A 24,160-nucleotide genomic window follows, 5' to 3' on the forward strand; every position below is an offset into this window, starting at 1 on the left:
TTTATATGCATAGACTATTTCTGAATGTACATACTAGAAACTGGATTGTCCACTACTTCTAAGTAAGGGGCCTTAAAGGTCAGAGTTCAGGGGAAGAGTTAGCTCTTACTGTGTAGGGGGTCTCCGAAGTTTGTTTGTGTTTTTTTTTTCTTTTTTTTTTTACTGTAAGTATAGATTACATTTTCAATTCCCAAAAGATTATAGAGTCATTTAAAATGGTGATTATGAAAATTAATGAAGCAATATGGAAAATTTTATGATGTAATGTTAAATGAAAAAAGCAAGATTCAAAGTCATTAGGTACGTTCTGATTTCAGTCATGCAAAGGTAAGCAAACGAATGAAGACATGACGGACATGAACAAAATATAAGAGTAGTTTTGTTATGGTTGCTGAGATTTTCCAAACTTATAAAAATTAACTTTATTGAAGTATATACACAAAAACGCACCCATTTTAAGTATACATTTGGATGAATTTTGACAAATTCATACACCCATGTAATCAAGTTACAGAACATTTCCATCATTCCCCAAAGTTTCTTTTTGCCCCATCCCATTCAGTCCTGACCTGCAATCAGTAATGTCACTAGAAATTAGATTTGGCTTTTCCAGAGTTTCCGATAAATGGAATCATACAGTGTGTACCCTTTTTGTGTCTTGGCCTTTTTGCCTCAGCATAATGTTTGTATCCATCCTCCTCTTCTTCCTCAGTAAATCCTGGGCAATGTACCTAGCTAAAAGATTACACTTCCCTGCATTCCTTGCAACTAGATGTGGTCATATGATACAATGATGGCCAAAGAAACATAACTAGAAGGGTCATGTGGGACTTCTGGAAGGCTCTGTAAAAGTGAGAGGCAGACCACCTTTCTCTTTCCTTCCCCTTTCTCTTGCTGATGGCCTGGAATATGGACTTGATGAATGGGGCTCCAGCAGCCATCTTGGAATATGAAGTGACCCTAAGGATAACCAGGAAAAGACAATGAGCCTAGGTCTCTGATGACACAGTGGAGCTGCCATACCAGCTTGACTCCCTTCCTTTCAGACTGCTTTTAAATGAGACTACATATATATCTTGTTTAAGTGCAAATATTTGGCGTTCCAAATTATCTGTAGTTGAAACTAATGCTACTTACTCCATCAGCCTTCTAGCACTATCTGATGATTTTAAATTATGTATATGTTTGATTAAAAAATAAATTTTAATTAAAAACAAGCTTTTATATCAATTCTGGCAAAAACAGTTCAAGAAAAACATCACAGACCGGCATCGTTCATAAATACAGATACAAAAATTCCTGACAAAATTCTGGCCAGTTGAATCCAGCAATATGTTCAAATAATGCACCACGACCACATGGGGTTTCCCAGGAGTGAATGGCCAACTCAGCATCTAAACAACAATCAGTGTACTTGACCACATTAACAGAATGAAGGATTAAAAATCAAGTAATCAGGGCGTCCCTGGTGGCGCAGTGGTTGAGAGTATGCCTGCCGATGCAGGGGACGCGGGTTCGTGTCCCGGTCCGGGAAGATCCCACATGCCGCGAAGCGGCTGGGCCTGTGGGCCATGGCCGCTGAGCCTGCGCGTCCGAAGCCTGTGCTCCGCAATAGGAGAGGCCACAGCGGTGAGAGGCCCGCGTACCGAAAAAAAAAAAAAAAAAAAAAAATCAAGTATTCAGCTCAATAGATGCAGAAAAAGCATTTGAAAAACACCAATAATCCTTCACGATAAAAATGCCCAGAAAACTAAAACTAGAAGTGAATTTCTTAAACTTGACAAAAGGCAACTCTGAAATAAAACTACAGCTAACAACATACTTTATGGTGAAAGATTGAAGATTTCCCCTGAGAGAGGGAACAATGAAAAGATAACTGCTCTTAACCCATCTATTCAATTCTAGGCTGGAGCCTTTAGCTAATGCATAAAGCAAGAACATGAAATAAAAGTCACACAGTTTGGAAAGGAAAAAGTAAAACTTTCTTTACAGGCAGCATCATTGTCTACAGAGAAAATTCCAAGAAATCCTTAAAAAAAAACAAACAAAAAAACACCAAAACTAGAATTAGTAAGTGAATTTAGCAAGGTGAAAGGACACATGATCAACACACAAAAACCAATAAACCAGCACGAACAACTGGAAAATTACAATCTTACAAATCCCATTGACAATAATATCAGAAAGCATCAAATATTTAGGGATAAATTTACTGGAAGATGTGCAACACATCTACAGTGAATTTTTATAATACATTGTATAAGCCGAGAGATATTTAAAATGTTTAAATAAAAGACTAGATAGTATCACCCGCATGGATTAGAAGGTTTAAGATTATCAAATGTCAATTCTCCCCAAATGGACCTATAAATTTAATGCAACCATATTTGAAGACAACTGTGGTTTCTAGACAATGACAAGATAATTCTAAATTAATATGAAATTTTAAAAATAATACAGTAAATCTAAAATTGAATAAAATAAGATTAATGCTGTAAAAGAGACACATATGAGATTGTACAATAGCACAGAGGAAGGAAGAATAGGTTCGATTAGGTAATTTAGGGGAGGCTCCTCAAAGGAGGTACCATTTGAACGGGCAGTTGAAAGATGACTGAGGACTTCCCACGTGGGCATTGATTTACTTAGCCTTTGCTGAGCATAAAAAACTACAACCCATCTCACTCAGTCAGGTAAGGGGCTTGAACGTGCAACTGTCCAGGAGAGAAGTCTCATAGAAATCTCTGGTGAGGACTTCCCTGGTGGCACAGTGATTAAGAACCCACCCGCCAATGCAGGGGACATGGGGTTCGATCCCTGGTCGGGGAAGATCCCACACGCCGTGGAGCAACTCAGCCCGTGCACCACACCTACTGAGCCTGCGCTCTAGAGCCCAGGAGCCACAACTACTGAGCCCACGCGCCACAATGACTGAAGCCCACCTACCCGAGAACCCGCGTGCTGCAACTACTGAAGCATGCACACCTAGAGCCCGTGCTCTGCCACAAGAGAAGCCACCACAATGAGAAGCCTGCACACCACAACGAACGGTAGCCCCCGCTTGCCGCAACTAGAAAAAGCCTTCGTGCATCAACAAAGACCCAACGCAGTGGAAAAAAAAAAAAAAAAAAAAAAAACCAAAAAAACAAGAAGAGAAATCTTTGGTGAGACCTCACGGTTTCTGGGCTTGGAGGGCAGTTCTGGATCTGAGGTTCCTTTCCTGATCTTAGCAGCCAGAACCCCTAAATAGTTAATGTAGTCTTCTGTCTGTCTCTATCTTTTCTTGCCTCCTCCTACCAATTTTTAATGTTATTATTAAAAATCACCATCGACGTTTACTGAGATGTTATGAAAGGACAGACTAAGGATCGCCACTGCCAGCTCTACGTTATTCGATACAATTAAACCATGGGCTTAAATGGTTCAAATTTAGCCCATCATCATAGATTCCTATAGATTTCATCCAGTAGCTAAATCTGGGGGAGGAAAAGAAAAAGGACCCACACAAAATTTTCCCAGTTGAAGACATTTTTATTCTAGTAGCCACCTCAGTCACTGGCAGGATGGGCCTGTCCTCCGCGGGGGCAATGGCGCGTTTGGGAGAGGATGGGGGCCCTGCACTGGGCGGGCGGGGCGGGGCAGCTGGGGGATGAGGCAAAGGGCTATGTGACAGTGATAGGTCACAAAGGGCATCAGAGGATAAATAGGCTGTGCCAGGGCCTTAGGCCGAGAAAGTGGTTACTTCTCTCACTAGGACTGACGTTCACAGCCGCTTGGGGAGATAAAAACCCAGAAGCGGAAGTGAGCTGAGGCCGAGGGGGAGCCTACCATACCTCTCTACACACTTGAAGAGATTCAGCCTGGGGTCCAGCCGCCCTACAGAGTCCCCGCTGTGACCATCGGTGCCCCTACCCAAACCCCTGCCTCTGGGAGACCCTGAGGCAAAGGTGGGGGCCTGTGGGCTGGGCTTGGAAGACCTGCCCTAAGGCCGCCTGCGAGACACAGGAGCACCGCAGCTCGCTCTGCTCTTCGGCCCATTAGGCCGAGGGAGGGAAGAGCCAGGGGCCCGCCTTAACCACGCTGCCTGGCAGTGATTGAAGACAGCCATGAGTGGGGACTCTCTGCTCCCGTATCACACGGCCCAGAGCAGCACCGGGCTGGGCCTGTTCAAAAGCACCATGGGGGAGCTGCAGCAGCAACTGCACAACGGCGAATACGACGTATTCAAGTACGCGCCGATATTCGAGAGCGACTTTATCCAGATCACGAAGAGGGGACACGTGATTGACGTGCACAACTGTGACTGCACGGTGACCGTGGGCATCGCATCCACCAGCCCCGTCCTCCCACTCCCAGACATCATGCTGCTGGCCCGACGGGCCACCGGCTGTGAACAGCACGCTGAGCACAGCCAGCCCACCAAGGGGAAGAGCCACAAGGTTGCCAAGACCTTAGAGCTCACCAGGCTCCTTCCCTTGAAGTTTGTGAGGATCTCCACGCACGATCGTGACAAACGACAGCTGCGCGTGAAGTTTGCCACTGGCCGCTCCTTCTACCTGCAGCTGTGTGCCCCTCTGGACGCGCAGGAAGACCTCTTCGCCTACTGGGAAGAGCTGATTTACCTCCTGCGACCACCATTGGACGGTCACAGCCGCACCTACGCTGTTCCAGCCGGGGACATGATCTGCAGGACTCTGTTCGAGGAGGAGGAGGAGGACGGGAGGAGCCCGGCAGTGGAGGATTTCCAAGGAGAGTGGGATGAGGACCAGGTGAGCATCAGGAGCCTCCACACGCCCTCTGAGGTGGCCGCGGTCGGGTCTGCAGCTTTTGCTGGCGGGGAGGGGATCCAACTGGACTCCCACAAGCCCGATACCATGTCCGATGTGGCCACTGCCAAAGCAAAACCTACAGTGCTTGACAAAGAGTCAGCATCGCGGGCAACGACAAAGGTGGAGACAGCAGGGGTGGCAGGCGGCACCGCAGCGGGTGCTTTGAGCGTGGCAGAGATCCAGTCTCCTGCCCCCGAAGAGCAGAGCACGGCCATAGCAGCCACAGCCAGCAAGGGTCCAGGAGCAAGTAAAACCAACACAGCCACTGGGGGCACTGCGGGGAACAAGACCATCCAAAGAGCAGCCGGCCCGGGCTCAGGCAGCCGGAGAGCCACTAGAGACGACCAAAAGGAGAAAGGCCACGGCAGCCCGGGGGACAACAAGCAGGGCACTGCTCACAAAGCCATCTGCCGTGCTCCCATCACCAACGAGTCCAGGACCTCGCACAAATCGGGCAGGAGCTTACCTACAGCAAGTTCAGGTTCCATCACCAAGAGACTCAGCAGGATCGGCTCTTTCTTCAGGAATGTCAGAGCCAAGCTTACGACAAAGACAGTGTGGCCTCATCACGCGAGGAATATGTGAGCATCCCGCCGAAGGCAGTGGAAGGGACCCGAATGGAGGCCATCACAGAGACAGCAGAGAGTGGCCAGGGCCTGGAAATCACTAGTGGTGTGACATCTGAGACCACGGAGCCAGCGACCGTTGAAGGACCTAGAGCTGGGAGCTGCAAAGGGAACCAGGGCTCAGGGAAATACCCCTGGAGAGCCCATTGCAGCTTCCTACGGAAATTGAAATAAAAATCTGAGAATGCATGCCGTGTTCTGTCTGACTTTCTAGGTCCCGAAGCCCAGACGGAGCCTCAGAGTGGATTCTGGGAGGTCAGCTGCGCCACAGTCTGAGACCCAGTGTCCAGTCAAGCGCAGCCCCACCTCACACACATGCTCAGCGCCAACAGCGGTGCTCCATCTGGCCTCCACTCCTTTCTGGCTTTGCCCCCCCCCCCCCCAGCCATGGTGGAAAGTCAGACTATGGCCTGGGAAGCTCTCCTTCACTATGCCCATATTGTTTTTTATAAACGCTTATTCCCTCTGAAGGCCTGTAAACAAAGCAAGAACAGGGACGCATGTCCCCTCGGGCTATTCAGTGGACAGAAATAAGGGCAGCAGTAGTGGCTAGCAATCAGAACAGCAAGCACTCTCACCTAGACTTAGCCGTTCCCTTCCCAGGTATATACCCTGGAGAAACACACATGTTCTAAGGAACAACCGTGAGAATGTGTATAGCAAAAATAACTTAACAGCAAAACACAGGAAACAGCCCAAATTTCCATCAACAGAATTAATACAGCAGACTATGAAGTGAGTGCAATATTCAATAGTGAAAAATAAATGAGCTACACACATTAGCATAGATCAACTTCTCCTGATTTTTAAAAACATCAAAAGAATGGGATACAATTCCACTCACGGAACCATTCTGAAACAAGCTCAAACAATGTATTGCATAGGGTACATGTTTTAAAAATAACTGTAGCTAAACGTGAGGGAAGAGTAAACACAAAATTTGGGACAGTTTTCTCTAGGGTGGAAAGGCTAGGTCAAGGAGGTTGACACAAGGCTGTCAGTGCTGCTGGGAATCGCTCCGTCTCTTAGGCAAGATGGTAGGTACACAGGTGGTGTATTTTTCACATTTTACTAACTCTGAAATCAGCATCGCGGCACTTGTGATGAAGTTATTGCCAATGCCTTTCTCTATTTTTCACTTTTCTTTATGCACAAAGGTGATGTCCGAAAGGTTTGGCATCTTTAAATTACATTTATTTAAGGTAAAGTACAAGAACACTGGTTTGGTTATTAGGAAAAGAAGGAACGATATGCCTACTTTCCAGGTAAGAACACTGAGGCTCAGAGACGGTAACCTGCTCCAGTCGCACATGGGATCTTTGCAGAACAGTCATCCACCAGCCCACTTCTTTACGCAAAGCCCTGTCCGGGGCACGGGAAGGAGGCAAGCAAACAAGCCTGAGATAGGACCGGCACAAGAACCCGAGGCACCAGCATTCTTACCATCATGTTCCAAAACTACAGAGATGAGCATCAATTTTACTAGAGTGAGCGGAGGGAGGGGTGGGGGCTGGGAGCCGGTTATCGGACTTCAGTGAGCTCACAGCTCTTAGCTGGCCTTCTCTCGAGAGCATCCAGACCACCCCTGAGCTGCGTCTGGCTCCCTGGCTTCTACCTCTAGCCTCTGGCATGACCCGCGCTGCAGCCATAAACAGGCTCCCACCTGGAATTCCAGCGTCCACTCCTGGAACACCCAGCGTCCAGTCCTCCTGCAGCCACTAATTAAACTTTGGAATGCCCTACTCAGAAGGGTTTCTCCATACCAAATCTGATGGTGGTTCCTCTTCTTGGTGATTAAGAAATTCAGAGGGAGAAGGCTCAGGACGATAGCGATGGCGGTGAGGGCCGAGGGTCCTAGAAGCTGGAGACAAAGGGCAGGATGTCACGAGACAATTCCAGAAGCCCAGCTGTAGTTACGGGGGTGGGGGGAGGCTCAGACTTGGGCCCTAAGGCAGGGAGGTGTCAGAGAGTCCAATGAGGGCAGCTACCAGGTTATAGAGACCAGGACTCATGGGCTCCTCAGATGGAAATACCTGTGGAAGATGGAGTCCATCTCCGTTAGGGATGGGAGAGAGGGGGAGTGATGCACCTCACAAAATGGAATGGGGGCAGGGTCACAGTCAAGACGGGTCATGCACGTAGATGGGCCGCGCCTGGCTAGAACGGTGAAGACAGACTCTGGAATCGGGATCTGGGTTCAAATGCTGACTTTACACACACTGGTGTGGCCTTGGGCAAGTTACTGACCCTCCCTAAGCTGCAGTTGCTCACATTAAATGGAAATGGAGCTATTCCCACTCTGCCTGTAGTGAGTGCTGGTGTCATACAATCAATGATTATCCCCTGACAAGGGTTGCCAGATTTAGCAAATAAATATATTAAACTGCCTGCCCAGTGACATTTTCATTTCAGATAAACAGCAAATAAGTTTTTAGTATAAGTATATCCCATGTCATGTTTGGGATATACTTATAATAAAAATTCTTCTGTTTATCTGAAATTCATCTTTAACTGGACATCCTGTATTTTGTCTGGCAGCCCTACCCCCCAGCTCTGTGACTTGGGACAGTTATCTTCCCTCCCTCTTTCATCTCTCTATCTGGAAAATGTGGAGCTGGAGAGTAGGGTAAATAATTTTTAAGTGGCTGTAATGTGAGATTCCTCCTGAGGTCATTTGGGTCCATTCTCTAGACGACCCCACCCCCCTCTTCAGTCTGTGGGCCTCATTTTCAGCTCTCAGCCCCTAAGAATGTTTAGTTTCTAATCTTGACACCCTAGCAAGCCAGTGTTTCATTTATGCCGCAACTGCGCCCCCTAGTGGCCAAATGGACAGGTGCCCAGAAGGCAAACACCTGCCTACAGCCGGGGCTGGGAGAATAGTCAAAGGAATGTGAACAGAAGGTTAAATACACTCTCTCTGGCAAAAATGCTACAAATGTTAACGGTAGCAACCCCAATTCCTACCGCTCCCCCTTTACCAGGGTCTCATGGTGACTTTCTGATGTTAGGACCACCTGCCAAGAGTCAGGGAAAGTGATGGGTGTGTTGTCTGCAGTTTCACTTGAGTCACGGGTCGGCCTGTTTAACTGCCCTGCATTTTCCCCAGTGTCCTTCCTCCCTTTCTCTCTAATAATAACAGCCAACAGTTATGCACTTGCTGAGCACCCTCTGTATGCTAGGTCCTAGACTGCAAGGTAGCAAGTCCAAAAGTGTCCAGGCCCCAAGCCCTTATTGTGGGGACACTGGAGCGGTAGCAGAGGTACAATAATGATGATAACACACAGCTGGTATTCTGGAGCATTCCACACTCACTCACAATCAATATGCCGTTGATACACTCACCCAGGGGCCTGTGAAACACAGCACATGGGCCAGATCTCTCCACCTGTTTACATGCCGACCTCAAGCCATACAAAGATTGTTTATCGTTCTTACATTTTAAAATGATTGAAGAAAATCAAACGAAGATGATTTCATGATATGTGTAAATTACATGAAATTCAAACTTCAGTGTCCATAAGCAATTTTATTGGAACACCACCAGGCCTGTTTGATTAGTATTGCCTGTGGCTGCTTGTGCACTAGAAGGGAAGAGTTAAATAGTTTTGAGAGAGACCCTATGGCCCCTAACGTCTAAAATATCTACAATCTGCTCCTTTACAGAAAAGTCTGTGAGCCTGGAACCAGCCCTCATGGAGCAGAGCTGAAGAAGATCTTCAAATGAACTGCCCCACCCCCATGCATAACCAACAAGACAATTAAACACCTATAGGGTATAGCTGTGTCCCAGATGCTATCTAAGTGCTTCACAGGTATTAGCTCATTTAATTCCTCAGCAACTCAAGGGCTGGGGCACTTCGGTTAATTACAGTCCTCACTTTGCCAATGAGGAAATGACGCACGGAGAGGCTAAGTTACTTACTGGAAGGTTTTACAACTAGCAAGTGCTGAAAGCAGGTTTCGAACCCAGGCAGTCCCACTACAAAGTCTGTGATTTTAATTAAAAAGAAAAAAGAAAATCCTGCACCACAAAACAGATATAAGAAAGTTAGAAAAAGTTCTGATTTTTTTTTTTTTTTTTGGCCTGGTTGGCTACTTAATGCTTTTTGAAAACCAAGTAGTAAATTCTTTCCCCTAAATTTTCTTTCCCTTTTTTTTGTTGTTGGTAGTGGTGATGGTGATGGTGCCCTACCATTACTGCTAACTTCAAAACATGCCTAATCTGCTCACTTGTTACCCCGATATCACACCCAAAAAGTGCCAATGTCATCACCATCATCATCATACAGATGAGGAAACTGAGGCCCTGAGAGGTGAGCATCCAGCCCAAGGTGAAGTGAAGGTCATCCTCGTCTAAGACTTTGCCCATTACATCAGCCCGCAGTGTGCAGATGGAGATAGGATTGAGGAGGAGGAGTGGGAGGAGGAGAGGAAGGAGGAGGAGGAGGAGGAGGGGGAGGAACAGGAGGGGGAGGAGGAGGGGGAGGAGGAGGAGGGGAGGAGGAAGGGGAGGGGGAGGAGGAGGGGGATGGGGGGTGAGGAGGATTCAACTCAAATCCCAGCTCTCTCTGCCCCAGAACACCTGCCAGAGGTAGAGAAAGCAGATGATGATCCAGATGAGCGGCAGCTACAGCCCGTTGAGGTAGGTGATGCTCTCAGTCAGCCGCTGCACATCCACAGACACCAGGTTGACCACGTCCCCCACTGCGCTGGCCTTTCTGGAGCTGCTGGACAGAGCCAGGACCTGGGAGGGGCAGAAGATGGAGACCTGAATCAGGAGGGAGGGAAGGAGGGGGTGAGGGGCAGTTAGGGAGGACCACGAGGGAGGAAGGGCCCAGGAGGGAGGGAGGCCCACGGCTTGGACTGAGCAAGAGAACAGCCACCCAGCAGGCCGGGGTCTAAGCTGTGCTGCCCCTGCTGGCTGAGGCAGATTTCTTTACCATCTGAGCCTCAGTTCACTCATCTGCAAAGTGGGCTAATAAAATCTCCTCAGCTAACCTCCCATTGTGAGACTCCAGGGAGAAGACAAAAATGAAAATACCCTGAAACCCCTAAAGCACTGGACTAATAACAATTAATAACATACTACTAGCGAGTGGTGAAAGCAATAGTTGATAATGGTGATAATGCTGATAATGGTGGTCATCTGCTGAGCGCTACAGCCTAGGCACTGTGCTCAATAAACTAACAGTTTCACCATTTTCCGTGATGGGGCACATCAGACAACTGTATGGAGCAGGTACTGCCATATTTCATTCAATGTAAAACACTGTGGATAAAGTACTCTCTACTTTTGTATCACTATGGGAAAAAACATCAATGCCAACTAAATTAAAACATCTTGATTTCAGAAGTTAAAAAGAAAAAAAACGTGAGACTAGAATCAGTGAGATGCAGAATTATTAACCCCATTTCACAGCTAAGGAAACTGAGGCACAGAGAAATTGACCAATTTGCCCAAAGCCAGAGGGCTCCTAAGTGACTGGGCCAGGATTGGAATCCAGGATGACAGAGGCACGACATGGGCTAGACAGGGTGTTAGACTGACCCCTGCAGGCATTCAGTGTGCCTCTCAGACACCAAGCTGGTTTTCTGGCAGCCCCAAATTTGCCCTAACTCTGGGGTCACAGTGGACCCCTTCCAACCTGTTGAATGCTACGTTCTACTTGCAGTCCCCTCTCTCTCTCTGCTGAGTGTGTCAGGGAAGAAGTGAGGGGGTGAAGTGGTGAGCTGGCAATGATTGAGTGTAGAAATCTGAAAAAAAAATCTTCAAATCTTTACCGAGCACCTGCTCTGGGCCTCACTCTGAGGTGAGTACTGTGATCAACAGAGGCAGGGCACTTGCTCTCTTCGGAGTGGAGTTTGAGCTGGGGGACAAAATTAAATAAAGATGTACATAGTTCATCCTTTAATAGTAATTATGATGAGTGCCATGAAGAAGTGTTTTCAAATATAGGTTTTTATCATTATTCAGGCATGGCAAGCCCACAGATCAGAGAAGACTGCCCTTGACAAGAGGGTTTATTATACTCACAGATCTCAAGAGGAGGGGGCACCCCACGCTATGAGGGGGCCACTGGGGAAGCACCAGGATGCTGCAGGGTTGGGGGGACCACAGGCAAGAGCTTGTTGTGGTTTTCATGGGAAGGTCAGGCAGGGTAAGCAGGTTTAGGATTGGCTAGTTGGAATAATTCCACCGGGCTCTAGGCATAGGAGCTGGGCCTCATTGTCTGGTACCCTGCCCCGGGGCGATTAAGGCAGGGGATAGTGGACTAGAGTGTTAGGGCCCAAAAAGGAGGCAGTTGGGGTGTGAGCTCTGGATTGGTTGGCTTGCATGTGAAAGAGATGCTTTCAGATGAGTCTCTTAGCATCTCTGGGAACTGGCTGATCCTGGGAGGGACAGAGGGGCAGTCCCTCCAGGGTCAGCAAGACCCCAGATGTCAAAGCACCAGATACAGAAAGTAAGAAGACACAGTTAAAACAGAGGCAGCCCAGAGGGCAGAGTGGAGGGGTATGACCTCATCAGGTGATGAAGGCGGCTGCCCCAAGGGTGGGGATGGGAAGAGCAAAGCCTTCGGGTCATCTTCCTGCAGCCTCAGCTCCATGTGTGGACTCCCGAGACCGGACAGGCCACACCAGCTCCAGTGTGCTCAGGGGGATGTGGCCTGAAATTCAGGAGCTACACGGCCACCCAGGAGCTGATCCCTTTGCCCCCTTCTTTCCCAAGTGACAGCTCAGGTGTGACAGAAAGGGGCTTACACAGGACTGCCTTGCTCAGATGCTCCAGACCCCAGAGGGGCCAACATCTCTTAGAGCAGCAGCCTCACAGGTTTCGGTTCCAAGGTCCCCCAAGGGGACAAGAATCACTGCAGAGAGAAGCCCAAGCCCAATGCTATGGCTTACCTCCGGGTATCATAGTTCATTGGCAGAACTTTCAGCCCAGATGCAATTTACCAAGGGGTCAGGGCTCATTTTAATTGTAAGCAGTGTTACCGGGTAAAATAGCTGACAGTCCACCTTTATCCAGTTTCCACAGAGCCCGTAGGTTAGCCCTTTATCCTCAGGGGGGTGAGTGTTCACTACATGAAGAGTTGTGGAAAGGGTGCCCAGGCAGTGGGAACAGCAAGTGCAAAGGCCCTGAGGTGGGAGATTGTTTGGCGTGCTTCAGGAAATGAAAGAAGACCTGTGGGGCCGGAGGAAAGTGAAAGAAGTGTGAAGGAAGTGTGTGATGTAATCAGCTAGAAGAGGTGCCAGGGTCAGATCACGCAAGCCTTACAGAAATAGCCAAGAAGGTGAGGGTGTGGTGTGGGCAAACATGAGTAAAGTGATGAATGAGTGTGGTTTTAGGCACTGATGACAGTAACGGTTCAGGAACATTCCACTTCTTGGCTGGAACATTTGTCTGTGAATTGGGACAGGATGGAGAGAGAGGAAAGGCCACGCCTCTCCCCCGGGGCTCACCTTTCTGTACACCAGGCCCATGATGGCCATTCGCAGCCTCATCTGTAGCACCTTGAGTCTGTACATGTGCTGCTGCTCGAACAGTGTTTGCAGGCAGGCAGAGAGGAACATCAGCATGGCGAGAAGACAGCCCTTCCAGGCCGGGGTCTTGGGGTCACCAATAAACTCCAGGAAGAGGCTGGTGAGAAAGGGCACCCATGGCTATTGCCTCTGCCTAAGCCTGGCCAGGTCTGGAGGACCAGACAGTATGGGGTTCTTTTTTGTTTTCTACACAAATGGTTGCAATCATTTCCCCCACTGTCCACACTCATTTTCAGCGTGACTTGCGTCTCCACCAATCAACAGGTGAAGTTTTTACCGCCACCTGTTATGGGCTGAACTGTGTCGTCACAAAATTTATATGTTAAAGTCCAAACCCCCAGTACCTCAGAATACGACTGTGTATTTGAAAATAGGACCTTTAAAGAGGTGATTCAGTTAAAATGAGGCCATTAGGATGGGCCTTAATCCAATACAACTGGTGTCCCTGTAAGAAGAGGAAATTTGGACACATAAGGAGACACCAGGGGTGCATGTGCTCAGAGGAAAAACCACGTGAGGACACAGCGACAAGGCAGCTGTCTGGGCAAGGAGAGAGGCCTCAGAAGAAACAACACTGATCTTGGACATCTAGCCTCCAGTAACGTGAGGACAAAAACTTCTGTTGTTTAAATGGGACCTAATTAAACTTAAAATCTTTTGCACAGCAAAGGAAACCATAAACACAATGAAAAGACAACCTACAGAATGGGAGAAAATATTTGCAAATGATGTGACCGAGAAGGGATTAATCTCCAAAACATACAAACAGCTCATACAGCTCAATATCAAAAAAACAACCCAGCTGAAAAATGGGCAGAGACCTAAATAGACATTTCTTCAAAGAAGACATACAGATGGCCAAAACGCACATGAAAAGATGCTCAATATCGCTAATTATTAGAGGAATGCAAATCAAAACTGTAATGAGGTATCACCTCACACCGGTCAGAATAGCCATCATCAGAAAGTCTACAAATAATAAATGCTGGAGAGGGTGTGGAGAAAAGGGAACCCTCCTACACTGTTGGTGGAAATGTAAATGGGGGCAGCCACTATGGAGAACAGTATACGGAGGTTCCTTAAACAACTAAAAATGGAGTTGACCTATGATCCAGCAATCCCACTCCTGGGCATATATCTGGAGAAAACTCTAGTTTGAAAAGAAACGTGCATCCCAGTGTTTACTGCAGCTCTATTTACAATAATAGCCAAGACATGGAAGCAACCTCCAGGTCCACTGAATGGATAAAGAAGATGTGGTATAGGTATACAATGGAATATTACTCAGCCATAAAAAAGAATGAAATAGTGCCATTTGCAGCAACATGGATGGACCTAGATATTATCATACTAAATGAAGTAAGTCAGAGAAAGACAAATATCATATGATGTCACTTATATGTGAAATCTAAAAAAAATGATACAAATGAACTTATATACAAAACAGAAATAGACCCATAGACATAGAAGAGAAACTCATGGTTACCAAAGAGAAAAGGGGTGGGGATAAATTAGGAGTTTGGGATTAACATATATACACTACTATTATAAAATAGATAACCAACAAGGACCTACTGTATAGCACAGGGAACTTTACTCAATATTTTGTAATAAGCTATAAGGGAAAAGAACCTGAAAAAGAATATATTGACATATGTATGTACAATATAACTGAATCGCTTTGCTGTATACCTGAAACTGACACAACATTGTAAATCAACTGTACTTCAATTAAAAAAGAAAAGAAAGAACAGTAGAAAAGATAAGCACCAGAAAAAAATTTCTGTTGTTTAAAGTCACCCAGTTTGTAGTGCTTTGTTATGGCAGCCCTAACACATTAACATGCCACCTCTTGAATCTGGGCTGGCTGTGCAACCAGCTTTGGCCTCACGAGAAAATGCAACTTTTGCTTTGTCTTGGAATCCTGCCAAATGGCCCTGTGAACAAGCCGGATTTAGCCTTTTGAGGATGAGAGACCACCGGAGCAGAGACAAGATATCCCAGCTGGGACTGTCTTGGACCAGCCAGTCCCCAGCCAGCCCCACAGGTGACTGCAGACAGATGAGTGAACCCAGCCAAGAAAAGAAGAATCACCCAGCTGAAGCCAGCTTGAATTGCTGACCCACAGGATCATGAGCTAAAGAAGTGGCTTTAAGTCCCTCACTTTTTTTTTTTTTTTTTGAGATATGCAGGCCTCTCACTGCTGTGGCCTCTCCCGTTGCAGAGCACAGGCTCCGGACGCGCAGGCTCAGTGGCCACGGCTCACGGGCCCAGCCGCTCCGCGGCATGTGGGATCTTCCCGGACCGGGGCACGAACCCGTGTCCCCTGCATCGGCAGGCGGACTCTCAACCACTGCGCCACCAGGGAAGCCCTAAGCCCCTCACTTTTGAGGGGCTTTGTTGTATAGCAAAAGCAAACGGATAGAGTCAGGCTAGAATTCACTCGTTTTCCCTCCCCAAGGTCACTCACTTTCTTGTTTAATTGGTCCTTCCTGAGTATCCTTTTCACCCACCCTCAGTGCCCTGAGCACCAGAGGTCTAGGCAGAGGCAGGAGGAGGGCTGAAGGTCCCCTGGTCCTGGAAGGACGCCGTTAATGGGACCACCAGCCTCAGCGAGGCACCCAAGGCCTGGACCCACCTGAGGAGCTTGGGCACCGTGAACCTGAAGACGTCACTGATGATGAGGCTGAGGGTCCCCAGGAGGAAGGTGGAGCGGCCCACGTGCCAGATGGCCCTCAGCAGTGGGCCCCTCTTGCCCCCTTGTTGCTGCAGGAGGGTCTCCGTCTCTGGGGTCTCTGCACCGTGGTTTCCTTTCCTTTTAAATGGTGTCGCCTTGGTGTGCCTTAGGGGAGAGGAGAAATCAGCTCTGGGTCCTTGTAAAAGATTGAATGTTTGGGTCTCCCCCACCCCACCCCCACCATCACCACCCAAATTCATGTTGAAACTAATCGCCAGTGTGATGGTATTAGGAGGTGAGACCTTTGGGAGGTGATTAGGTCATGCAGGTGCAGCCCCCAGGAATGGGATCAGTGCCCCTATAAGAAAAACCCTGGAGAAGTGCCCTCAGGTGTAACCCCATTTCATACATGAGGAAACTGAGGTTCAGAAGGTCAACTTGTCCAAGGGCACACAGCTGAGAAGTGTAAGAACTGGGATTTGATCCCAACCTTCAGAGCCCAGAACTTTTTGATCCCTTACGCAGCCCTCCCCTTCTTCCACAACCAGCCAGCCCTGAGGTAGTTTAGAACTGGTTCAGAATGGGTTTAGAATCACAGATGAGGTCTGTGGGCCTGGCACACCTGGTCTGAGTGAAACCACAGATGGAAGCTCAGGCAGCCATGATGCCTAAGATCCCTCCCTGGCCCATGATCATCATCAGAGGCCACAGGGAGAGGAAGGGGGAAGGAGGGAGGGGAGGAAGCCAGAGGGCCTTTCTGGAAGCAGGCTGGTTCTAGGCCATAGGGAGAGGCTGGCAGTGATGCAGCTACTGACAGTGCAGTTGCTGTGTGGCCTTGGGCAGGCTGCTCCCCTCTCTGTCTTCATATGCAAAAGGATGGGGCTGGCCCCACTCTCTGAGTCCCTTCCAGCTCTGACAACTTACAGGGTTATCAGAATTTCAGTGCTGTTTTCAGAGCTGGGACCCAGGGCCAGGCACTGGGATCAGCCCTTTACACACACAAGCTCATCAACTCCTCTCAACCTCCCTGCCCCATGGGTGTCATGGGGTCCCCATTTTACCTTGGAGGAGACTGAGGCTCTGAGAGGTGTGACAGGTGCCCGAGGTCACACATAGAGGACGGAGCAGGGATTTAAGCCCACATCTTGACTCACGATTCACAGAGAGCCTCTTTGTGAGCCCCACGCCCCCCACCCAAAAATTAAAAAGAAAGGAAAAAGGAAAAAAAAAACCCTTGATGAGTGCAGGTACCCAGACCCTAATTAACAAGGTCAAGGTCTTGCCCCTCACCCCTTGACCCAGCTTGTTGTTTAGTTTGGCATCTCTGGAGAGTTGTGACTTGGCCTCCATCGTGAGCTGGGCATGCCTGCCGCTCACGTCTTGCTATTTGGGTCTTGAATGCCAAAAGGATGCTACCTTCTTATAAACGCTACCCCTGACCACCCCTCCCCATCGTATCACACCATTTAATTCATTGCCTTCATAGCCATGTTCACTGTCTCCAACTCTCTCCTTTTCTTATCTGTTCTGTTAGACCTCCAGGTGGGTGGACTTTTTTTTTTTTCTTCTCCCATAAAACCCTTCAATGGTTTTATAAAAACTCTCCATTCCTAGACACAGTCTTGCACGGCCTGGCCCCTGCCCACCTCCCCACTTCATCCTGGTCCTCTCTGGTTTTCTTTTTTCTTTCCCTGTTTTTAAATTTATTTATTTATTTATTTATTTATTTTTGGCTGCGTTGTCTTCGTTGCGGTGCGCAGGCTTCTCATTGCGGTGGCTTCTCTTGTTGCGGAGCACGGGCTCTAGGAGCACGGGCTTCAGAAGTTGGGGCACTCGGGCTCGGTAGTTGTGGCACACAGGCTTAGTTGCTCTGCGGCATGTGGGATCTTCCCAGACCAGGGCTCGAACCCGTGTCCCCTGCATTGGCGGGCGGATTCTTAACCACTGCACCACCAGGGAAGTCCCTCTCTGGTTTTCTTTCAGCTCCTTGACACATCCACAACTTACCTTTCTCAGGACTTCAGCACAGACTCTCCATGGTCTGGAATGTCTCTGCCCCGCTCTTCCCAAGGCTTGACTTCAATTTCAACATCACCTCCTCAAAGACACTTTCCCTGCAGGCTACAACTAAAGGAGCTCTGGTCCTCTATCCCAGTCCCTTGTTTTTTGTCCCAGCATTTACTTCAACTTGCAATTATCTGTCTTCTCCACCAAAAATCAGCTTTCTGGAACAAGAGGCCATGGCTGTCTTGTTTACTGCTGTATCCCCAGCATCAGAACAGGGCCTGGCACAGATCAGGCACTGAATCAAGCACTCACTACCTGGGAATAGACTGAACTTTTCAAGATCTCCTCGTGACACTGGACTTAACCTGTTGGTTGCTTTCACTAGGACCAGGTGCAACTAGTCTCTTGGCCCAGTTTAAACAGATACAAGTTTCCTGTTGTCCAGCAAAGCAAACCGCCTAGTCCCACTCCACCTGAACTAGCTGAAGGATCGATCGGTGGTGTGCCTGGGCCTCTTTTTTCAGAGAGGTGGGTTGAGACCCCGGAAGTCAGCCTTTTTACCCCCAAGGCCCAGCCAGCAGTGTGAATACCCCTCCACCACAAGCCAGACGTCCAGTCCCTCCCTCCCTTCCCCTCAAGAATCCTCTCAGCATCTCCTCAGGATGGAGGGGAGGGACAAATCTCAGCAGGCAGTCCAAAGGAAAAGTGGTATTTTTAGCACAAGAGGCTATAAGGAACCAGTCTTTACCACCCGGTTTGCTAAGAAATAAGCAAATGTTAACTTTCTACCCCTGTCTTGAAGCCTACCCCCACCCCCCAACCTCCCCTTCCGGGATTTGCAATTCAGCCATTTTTCTAACCCTGCGCTCACCTCTCTCCCTTGTCACCTCCGTAGCCCTGAGATGTGGCCTCTCCTTGGCACCCACAATTTGCCTGGGGTCGGTCCGGGTCGGAGGCAAGGCCGGCGCGGTGTCCGTGCCGTGCCTCGATGCCCGATGTTGGGTGCTGGTCCTGACTCAGCTGCTGCTGCACACCCACTGGGCTGGGCAAGTGCCAACCAGGGCCAACCCCGCCGCCCCGCCCCGCCCCGCCCCCGCCGCCTCAGGCCCCGCCTAAAGTGGGACCCAGGTGGGTAGGCTTCCTGCTTGTATTTTCTTTTTACTCGTATTTCCCCAGCACCTAGTTCAGCACCCGAATGCATAAGTGGCTCAATAAATACTTGTCCAGTGAATGGGAAAAAACAGCGGGAGTGATGTGTGCAAAGGGCCTACTGCTTGCTATTAATAAAGATTTGTGGAAGGAAGCAAAGGAAGGAAGGAAATGATTTGGTTTGGTTGATAGAACCTGGCCCTTGAGCAGGAAAACCGAGGTCCAAATGCCCTTCCCTCTGAGCCTCGGTGTTCCCATCCATAAAATGGGGTGGGTGAAGAGGCCACTGTGAAAGCCTCTTTCCCGCTGGATGTTTTGCTCTGTTCTGTTCTAGCTGCTCACACCAAACTTCTGAGTCACTGTGTTCAGCTTGCAGGCTTGGGAACAAACTTCTTCCTTTCTAGCTGGTCTCACTTTCCATCAGGGAAGGTCTCTAGACTGGTGGCTGGTCTTTGGTCTGTGGCCCCAAAGCCATTTAGTGCAGGACCCAAAAATGACCACAGGCCAAGGCAAGGGGCGTGAGTGAGTGGCCAGGTGCAAGCTGGGGGATATCAAAGGGAGTGGTGGCGACTGCAGCTCACATGCCCTGTTCAATGGGGAAGCTGCTACCCAGATCCACCCTCCTGTTGCCATGCAGGGATGTGGCCCAGTACTGCCATTCTACTTTAAGAGAGGCCAAAATTCCACATTTTCCTGTGACATCTCCAACATTTTAAATGTTGGTGACTTCTCCAAAAACAAAACAAAGAAAAAAACCTTAAACAACAAGACACCGTGCTGGCCAAACACACCTGTGACCCTGACTTGGCCAGCAGACAGATTGCTCTGTGACCTCTTAAGACGACATCTTCTCCCTTCCCCCAAAGGCTGCAAAATAGTTTAGAAATAAAACCAAAGTTCTCTTGGTGTGTAATGAGTCAGCTTAGAAAATGCCTGAACCAGATCTCTCTACAACCCTGCCATCCTCCTCTCTTTCTGTCAGTTGTTCACGGATTCTCAAACTGTTCTGGAGAGTGTTTCTATGTGCTAGCTCTAACACTGGGTGACTATCATTCCCAGGCTGGCAGGGGAGGCCAGAGCTGGGAGAGGGTGGACAAGACCTCCAGGGTCCTTTTGAATTAATTCTGCCACTCAAAAGTCACTTCAGCTGTACTTAAACTCACCGTACAGCAAGATATGCCCGGGGTGAGAGCGAGAGCTGCTCTTTTGATTTGCTCATATTACTTACCCCTTTTGCAAAACATACTCCCTTCCTTTGGGGAGCAGCTCTTCCCCTCCCTGTGTGGCTCTGAAGGGACCACCAATTATGGGGCCTGCTCTCCAGCCATGGGATTGGCCCCTGAGAGGCACAGGATTCAAGCCAGCTAATAAAAGGCCTTCCTTGGGATTGTCTATGTGGATGGTAGTAGGGGTTGCTGAGTTGGCATGATACAGGACAGGCGTTTATAGAGAGACCAGTGCCCAGACAACAGCTGAGCTGAGAGATGGAGGGAGAGAATTTGGACGTCATTTAAGTCCTGGATCCAGCCACACCTGAGGCCACACCTACCTTCTCAGCTACGTGAGCCAGCAGACTCTGTCTCTCTCTGGCTCCTTCTAATTTGTGGGATTTAGCCACCTATAACAATCACCACAAAATAATAGAGTATGCAGGGGAACCCTGTAACTTTCCACAGAGCTACTTTTGTCTGTGCCCTGAAACACCTGGCCCCGGGGAGGTCAAGCGACTTGTCCAAGGTCATCAACTACTCGATGGCAGGGCTATGTTTAACCCGGGTTTAATTAATCCTCTTAGAGAGCTTATTTCTCTAGACCAAAGTTTCACAAACCAGGTTCCTCAGGCTCTGAGCACTTCACAGAAGTTTCCAGAGATGCCAGAGAGGGCAAGAGTGAGGCAAGTGGGCAGGACTAGAAAGAGATTGAAATCCTCTGGATAACTGATATTGCTGGAAATTTTACCATTTTTAAGAAATTCGCTAAGTTCTTTTCTATAAATCTTTTTTTTTTCTCATCTCACACAAGCTATGAGGAGCTAGGGCTAATGGCATCCCCCGCACCCCCCCACGTTGAACAGATAAGAAAACTAAAAGCCAGGAAACTAATCACTCAGGTCAAGTAGTAAGTGAGTAGTTGCCTGCATGTTATGGACCATACCTACCTCTCCACCCCCAGTCTTAAAATAGTCCTTCTGTTCCCTGCCTCCATCCCACCATCCGAGCTTCCTTCTGGGAGCCTGGAGAGGTTCCCCCTCTGTCAATATCCTTTTGGAACCTGCAAAGCATCTGGGAGGAAAAGCATCTTGAGCCCGACCTGCTAATGCTTAGTGAGGTCAGCTGACAGGGAGGGGACTGTGGCGGTGGAGCCTGGAGTAGGGGCGTGGTTGTATTTGGGGTCCAGTGATTTGCTGACCCAGCTTTGGGCTGAGCGCCCATCTTCCACACACTCACCGCTGGGCTGCGCTGCGGTTCCTTGTCCATTCCTTTTCAAGCTGGGAAACAAGTTCTTCTGAGGAGTTTTCTCTCCCAAGCGACCAGAGGTCTTTTGGTCCCAGCGGCTTCCATCCAGTAGCCCCTCCAAACTAACCTGTAAAAGAGGATCACCAGAGCAAGCTCCTCTCCTGTGTCCATCCCTGAAGGGTCTTGGCTTCGTAGCTGTGTGACCCTAGTAAGTCACTTCACCTCTCTGCACCTCTGCTGGCCCCTCGGCACAAGGAAAGCAATTTACCTAACTGCGCTAACACTGGAGGGCACTTCTTGGTCTACAAAGAACATCTCATTTAATTCTCATGTGAGCCTATACAGTAGATTACTATTGATCCATTTTACAGAAAAGAAAGAAAACAGAGGCTCAGAGAGATTAAGTGACTTAACCAAAGGGTGACGTGTGACAGGGGAAATAAACCTCCCTAGGAGTCAGAAGTCCAGAGTGGAAGAAAACTATTGCTGTGGAGGAAACCTGAACTCCTTCCTCCCTCAGCTTTAAATGTACCCATTCTCCTCCTCAGTCACTGCGCCAGCCACCTGGCCTCGGGACCTTTGCACATGCACGTCACTCTGCTTAAAACTTTTTCCCTGCCACTTCTTACTTGTCCTTCACCTCTAGCCTACATGTGATTTCCTTAAGAGCCCACTTGATGACCCCCCAGACCCAAGTCCAGGTAGATTCTCCCATTGCAAGATCCTCTAGTTTCCTGAGCTTTTTCTTTATAATGCTTGCTGCAATTATCATTATTTAATTTTTCAGTCTGATTATTTATTTAGTCTTTCTCCTCCACTGGACAGTAAGCTCCATAGGGGCAAAGAAAGTACTTGCCTTGATTCTCCCTCTTCTGGATCCTCACATCCTGGCTCGGGGCACAGGATTTGTCAAATAGAAGTCATTACTTTTCAGCCCTGTGACCTTGGGCAAGTCACTCACTGCCCAGCAATGGACCTCAATTTTCTCACCTTAAAATAATAGTGTTTCCCAGTGCTTGGGACTGGTATATGAGATGACTCTAGTGGGTGCATTGTTGGAAGAGGTCACCGAGAGGATGTGACCACTTGTGGACCTGTGACCTGGACCCAGGCAATCTGAGGCTCCTCCCTCCCCTGTCCTTGGAATGTACATTCCACCCACTGTTCTCACACTAGGAGCTACTTCAAGGATGCAGCAGTTAAGTGTTATACCATCTGGACGGCGTATATGTGTCTGAACCCTGTTAAGGCCTCTCTGTAAACTGTTGAGATTCTGGTGGGCAAGTGCAGAGATCTACTCATATTGCGGCACTCAAGACAAGCCTCATATGTAAGTTCTCTTGCGCGTTAACCCTGCCTCCTACCAGTCTGGAGTGGCTGCCTCTTTCTTCCGTCTCTCCAAGCCTACCGTCTATTGGGGCCAGTTTTCAAACCAACACGCACGCACAAGAAATTAACGACTGCAGACTTCCACAGCAGGAGTGTTCTTATCTTTTTAGGTCTCTTTCTTCTCCTGACACCAAGGAGAAGGTCTGGTTTGGAGCTGGTCTTGAGCTCCTCTTTGAGACTTTCCAGTTCCCTTTTCTAATGCAGAGCAAACTCAGGCAAGCAACAGTTTGGATCCAGAAATTATTCACAGTACTTGGTTTTCACTAAAATTATTTCTGGTGTTCTACATGGCAAGGGGTTCTAGATTTTTCTGATTTTGGTAGCGATAGAAAGTTTCCTTTGTTATTTTATTTTATGTTATTTTATTTTTTTGCGGTACGCGGGCCTCTCAGTGTTGTGGGGAAATAAACGCCTTTGCCTTAACGATGGTGGGGGAGAGAGTGAGTTTGGGGTGCGAGGTCTAGGAGGGGCAGGACAGTCAGGAAAGGAGTCTTCGAAGAAAGCAGGCCTTCACGGGGTCATTGAGAAGGTTGGGTTTGGTGGGTAGATGGAAACTGAGCTGTCACACACAGCCATGGCTCCACCTGGGCAAGGAAGAGGCTCTGAGGAGGAAATCTGAGTGTGTGAGGGGTATGTGAGGGCAGAGAGACAACTTCAGCTGGGTTCCTGAGTCCCAGAGGAATCCAGGTGGCAGAAGGAGGGTGGGCTCCCCTTCTCCCCTCTCTCACTCCTCTTTGGCTGTGCAGGGTCGTGAGCACGGGGATCAATCCCTCCTCCCATGGAGCTCCTGGTAAGAGACTTTGTGATGGTCCCTCAGGAGGCTACTTAGTGGGCCTGATAAGCGGCGGGCCGGGGGGCGGGGTTTAAAGAAGATGATTAAAGTTGCATAGTGATTCGATTTGAATATTCTAGTCAGGAGGTTTATTGATAAGAGAATGTTTCTTTTTAGATGATGTCACCACCACCACTGTTGAGTTTCTCCGCCAAGGTTGAGTGTGCACCGCGAGGAAAGATACTAAATATCTGAAGCGTCTAAATTGTAGTGGATGTAGCCAAGGACATCTGACGTGCCCTAAGCTGACGGTCCCCAGCCCCGTGGGCCCCCAAGAAGAGGGGACCTCGTCTGTCCCTAAGTGTAAGCATGAATCGAACCCTGAAGCCTCCCGCAAAGAGGTCACTTAGCACCAATTAAAATCCAGGCCAGGGCTTCCCTGGTGGCGCAGTGGTTGAGAATCCGCCTGCCGATGCAGGGGACACGGGTTCGTGCCCCGGTCCGGGAAGATCCCACATGCTGCGGGGCAGCTGGGCCCGTGAGCCATGGCCGCTGAGCCCGTGCGTCCGGAGCCTGTGCTCCGCAACGGGAGACGCCACAATGGTGGAAGGCCCGCGTACCACCAAAAATTAAAAAAAAAAAAAATCCAGGCCATTACCTCAGCAGACTCCGTGGCTTCATCCTCTCCAGAAGAAGGAACAGCCGGCACAGGA

At 48.8% G+C, this 24,160-nt stretch overlaps 2 protein-coding genes and 1 long non-coding RNA gene across 3 annotated transcripts; 1 reads left to right on the forward strand and 2 right to left on the reverse strand.

Annotated features, from left to right (window-relative positions):
* Positions 1-458: 458 nt before the first annotated feature.
* On the reverse strand, positions 459-24,160 carry LOC136793478 (uncharacterized). The gene is made up of 3 exons (XR_010838769.1): positions 24,106-24,160; positions 5,296-5,556; positions 459-960 (listed from the first exon to the last, which is right to left on the reverse strand). It is a non-coding gene; the product is annotated as an uncharacterized lncRNA (long non-coding RNA).
* Positions 4,107-5,081, forward strand: LOC131749512 (Golgi-associated RAB2 interactor protein 4-like; the record flags this gene model as incomplete). Its single annotated transcript, XM_059051567.2, has 1 exon — positions 4,107-5,081. A coding segment is annotated over exon 1 (975 nt), but the record flags the coding sequence as incomplete, so codon positions are not given.
* On the reverse strand, positions 10,083-22,339 carry LOC131749510 (ATP-binding cassette sub-family C member 6-like). Its single transcript, XM_067024338.1, has 5 exons — positions 22,277-22,339; positions 21,278-21,408; positions 15,636-15,839; positions 12,917-13,094; positions 10,083-10,223 (listed from the first exon to the last, which is right to left on the reverse strand). Exons 1-5 carry the CDS (start codon positions 22,337-22,339, stop codon positions 10,083-10,085), a joined length of 717 nt encoding a protein of 238 aa, XP_066880439.1.

The sequence above is a fragment of the Kogia breviceps genome, unplaced genomic scaffold, assembly GCF_026419965.1.
Source record: "Kogia breviceps isolate mKogBre1 unplaced genomic scaffold, mKogBre1 haplotype 1 scaffold_234, whole genome shotgun sequence".
Lineage (NCBI taxonomy): Eukaryota > Metazoa > Chordata > Mammalia > Artiodactyla > Physeteridae > Kogia > Kogia breviceps.

Bases quoted from the DNA above. Each gene is read 5' to 3' on its own strand.
- LOC131749510 (XM_067024338.1), bottom strand. From the start codon at position 22,339: ATGCACCCACTAGAGTCATCTCATATACCAGTCCCAAGCACTGGGAAA. The intron at 21,409-22,276 runs GTGAGAAAATTG...TTTACAGGTTAG, and splicing joins GGAAACACTATTATTTTAAG to TTTGGAGGGGCTACTGGATG. The intron at 10,224-12,916 runs GTGAGCCCCGGG...CTCCTGATTCAG, and splicing joins TGGGCCTGGTGTACAGAAAG to GTCTCCATCTTCTGCCCCTC.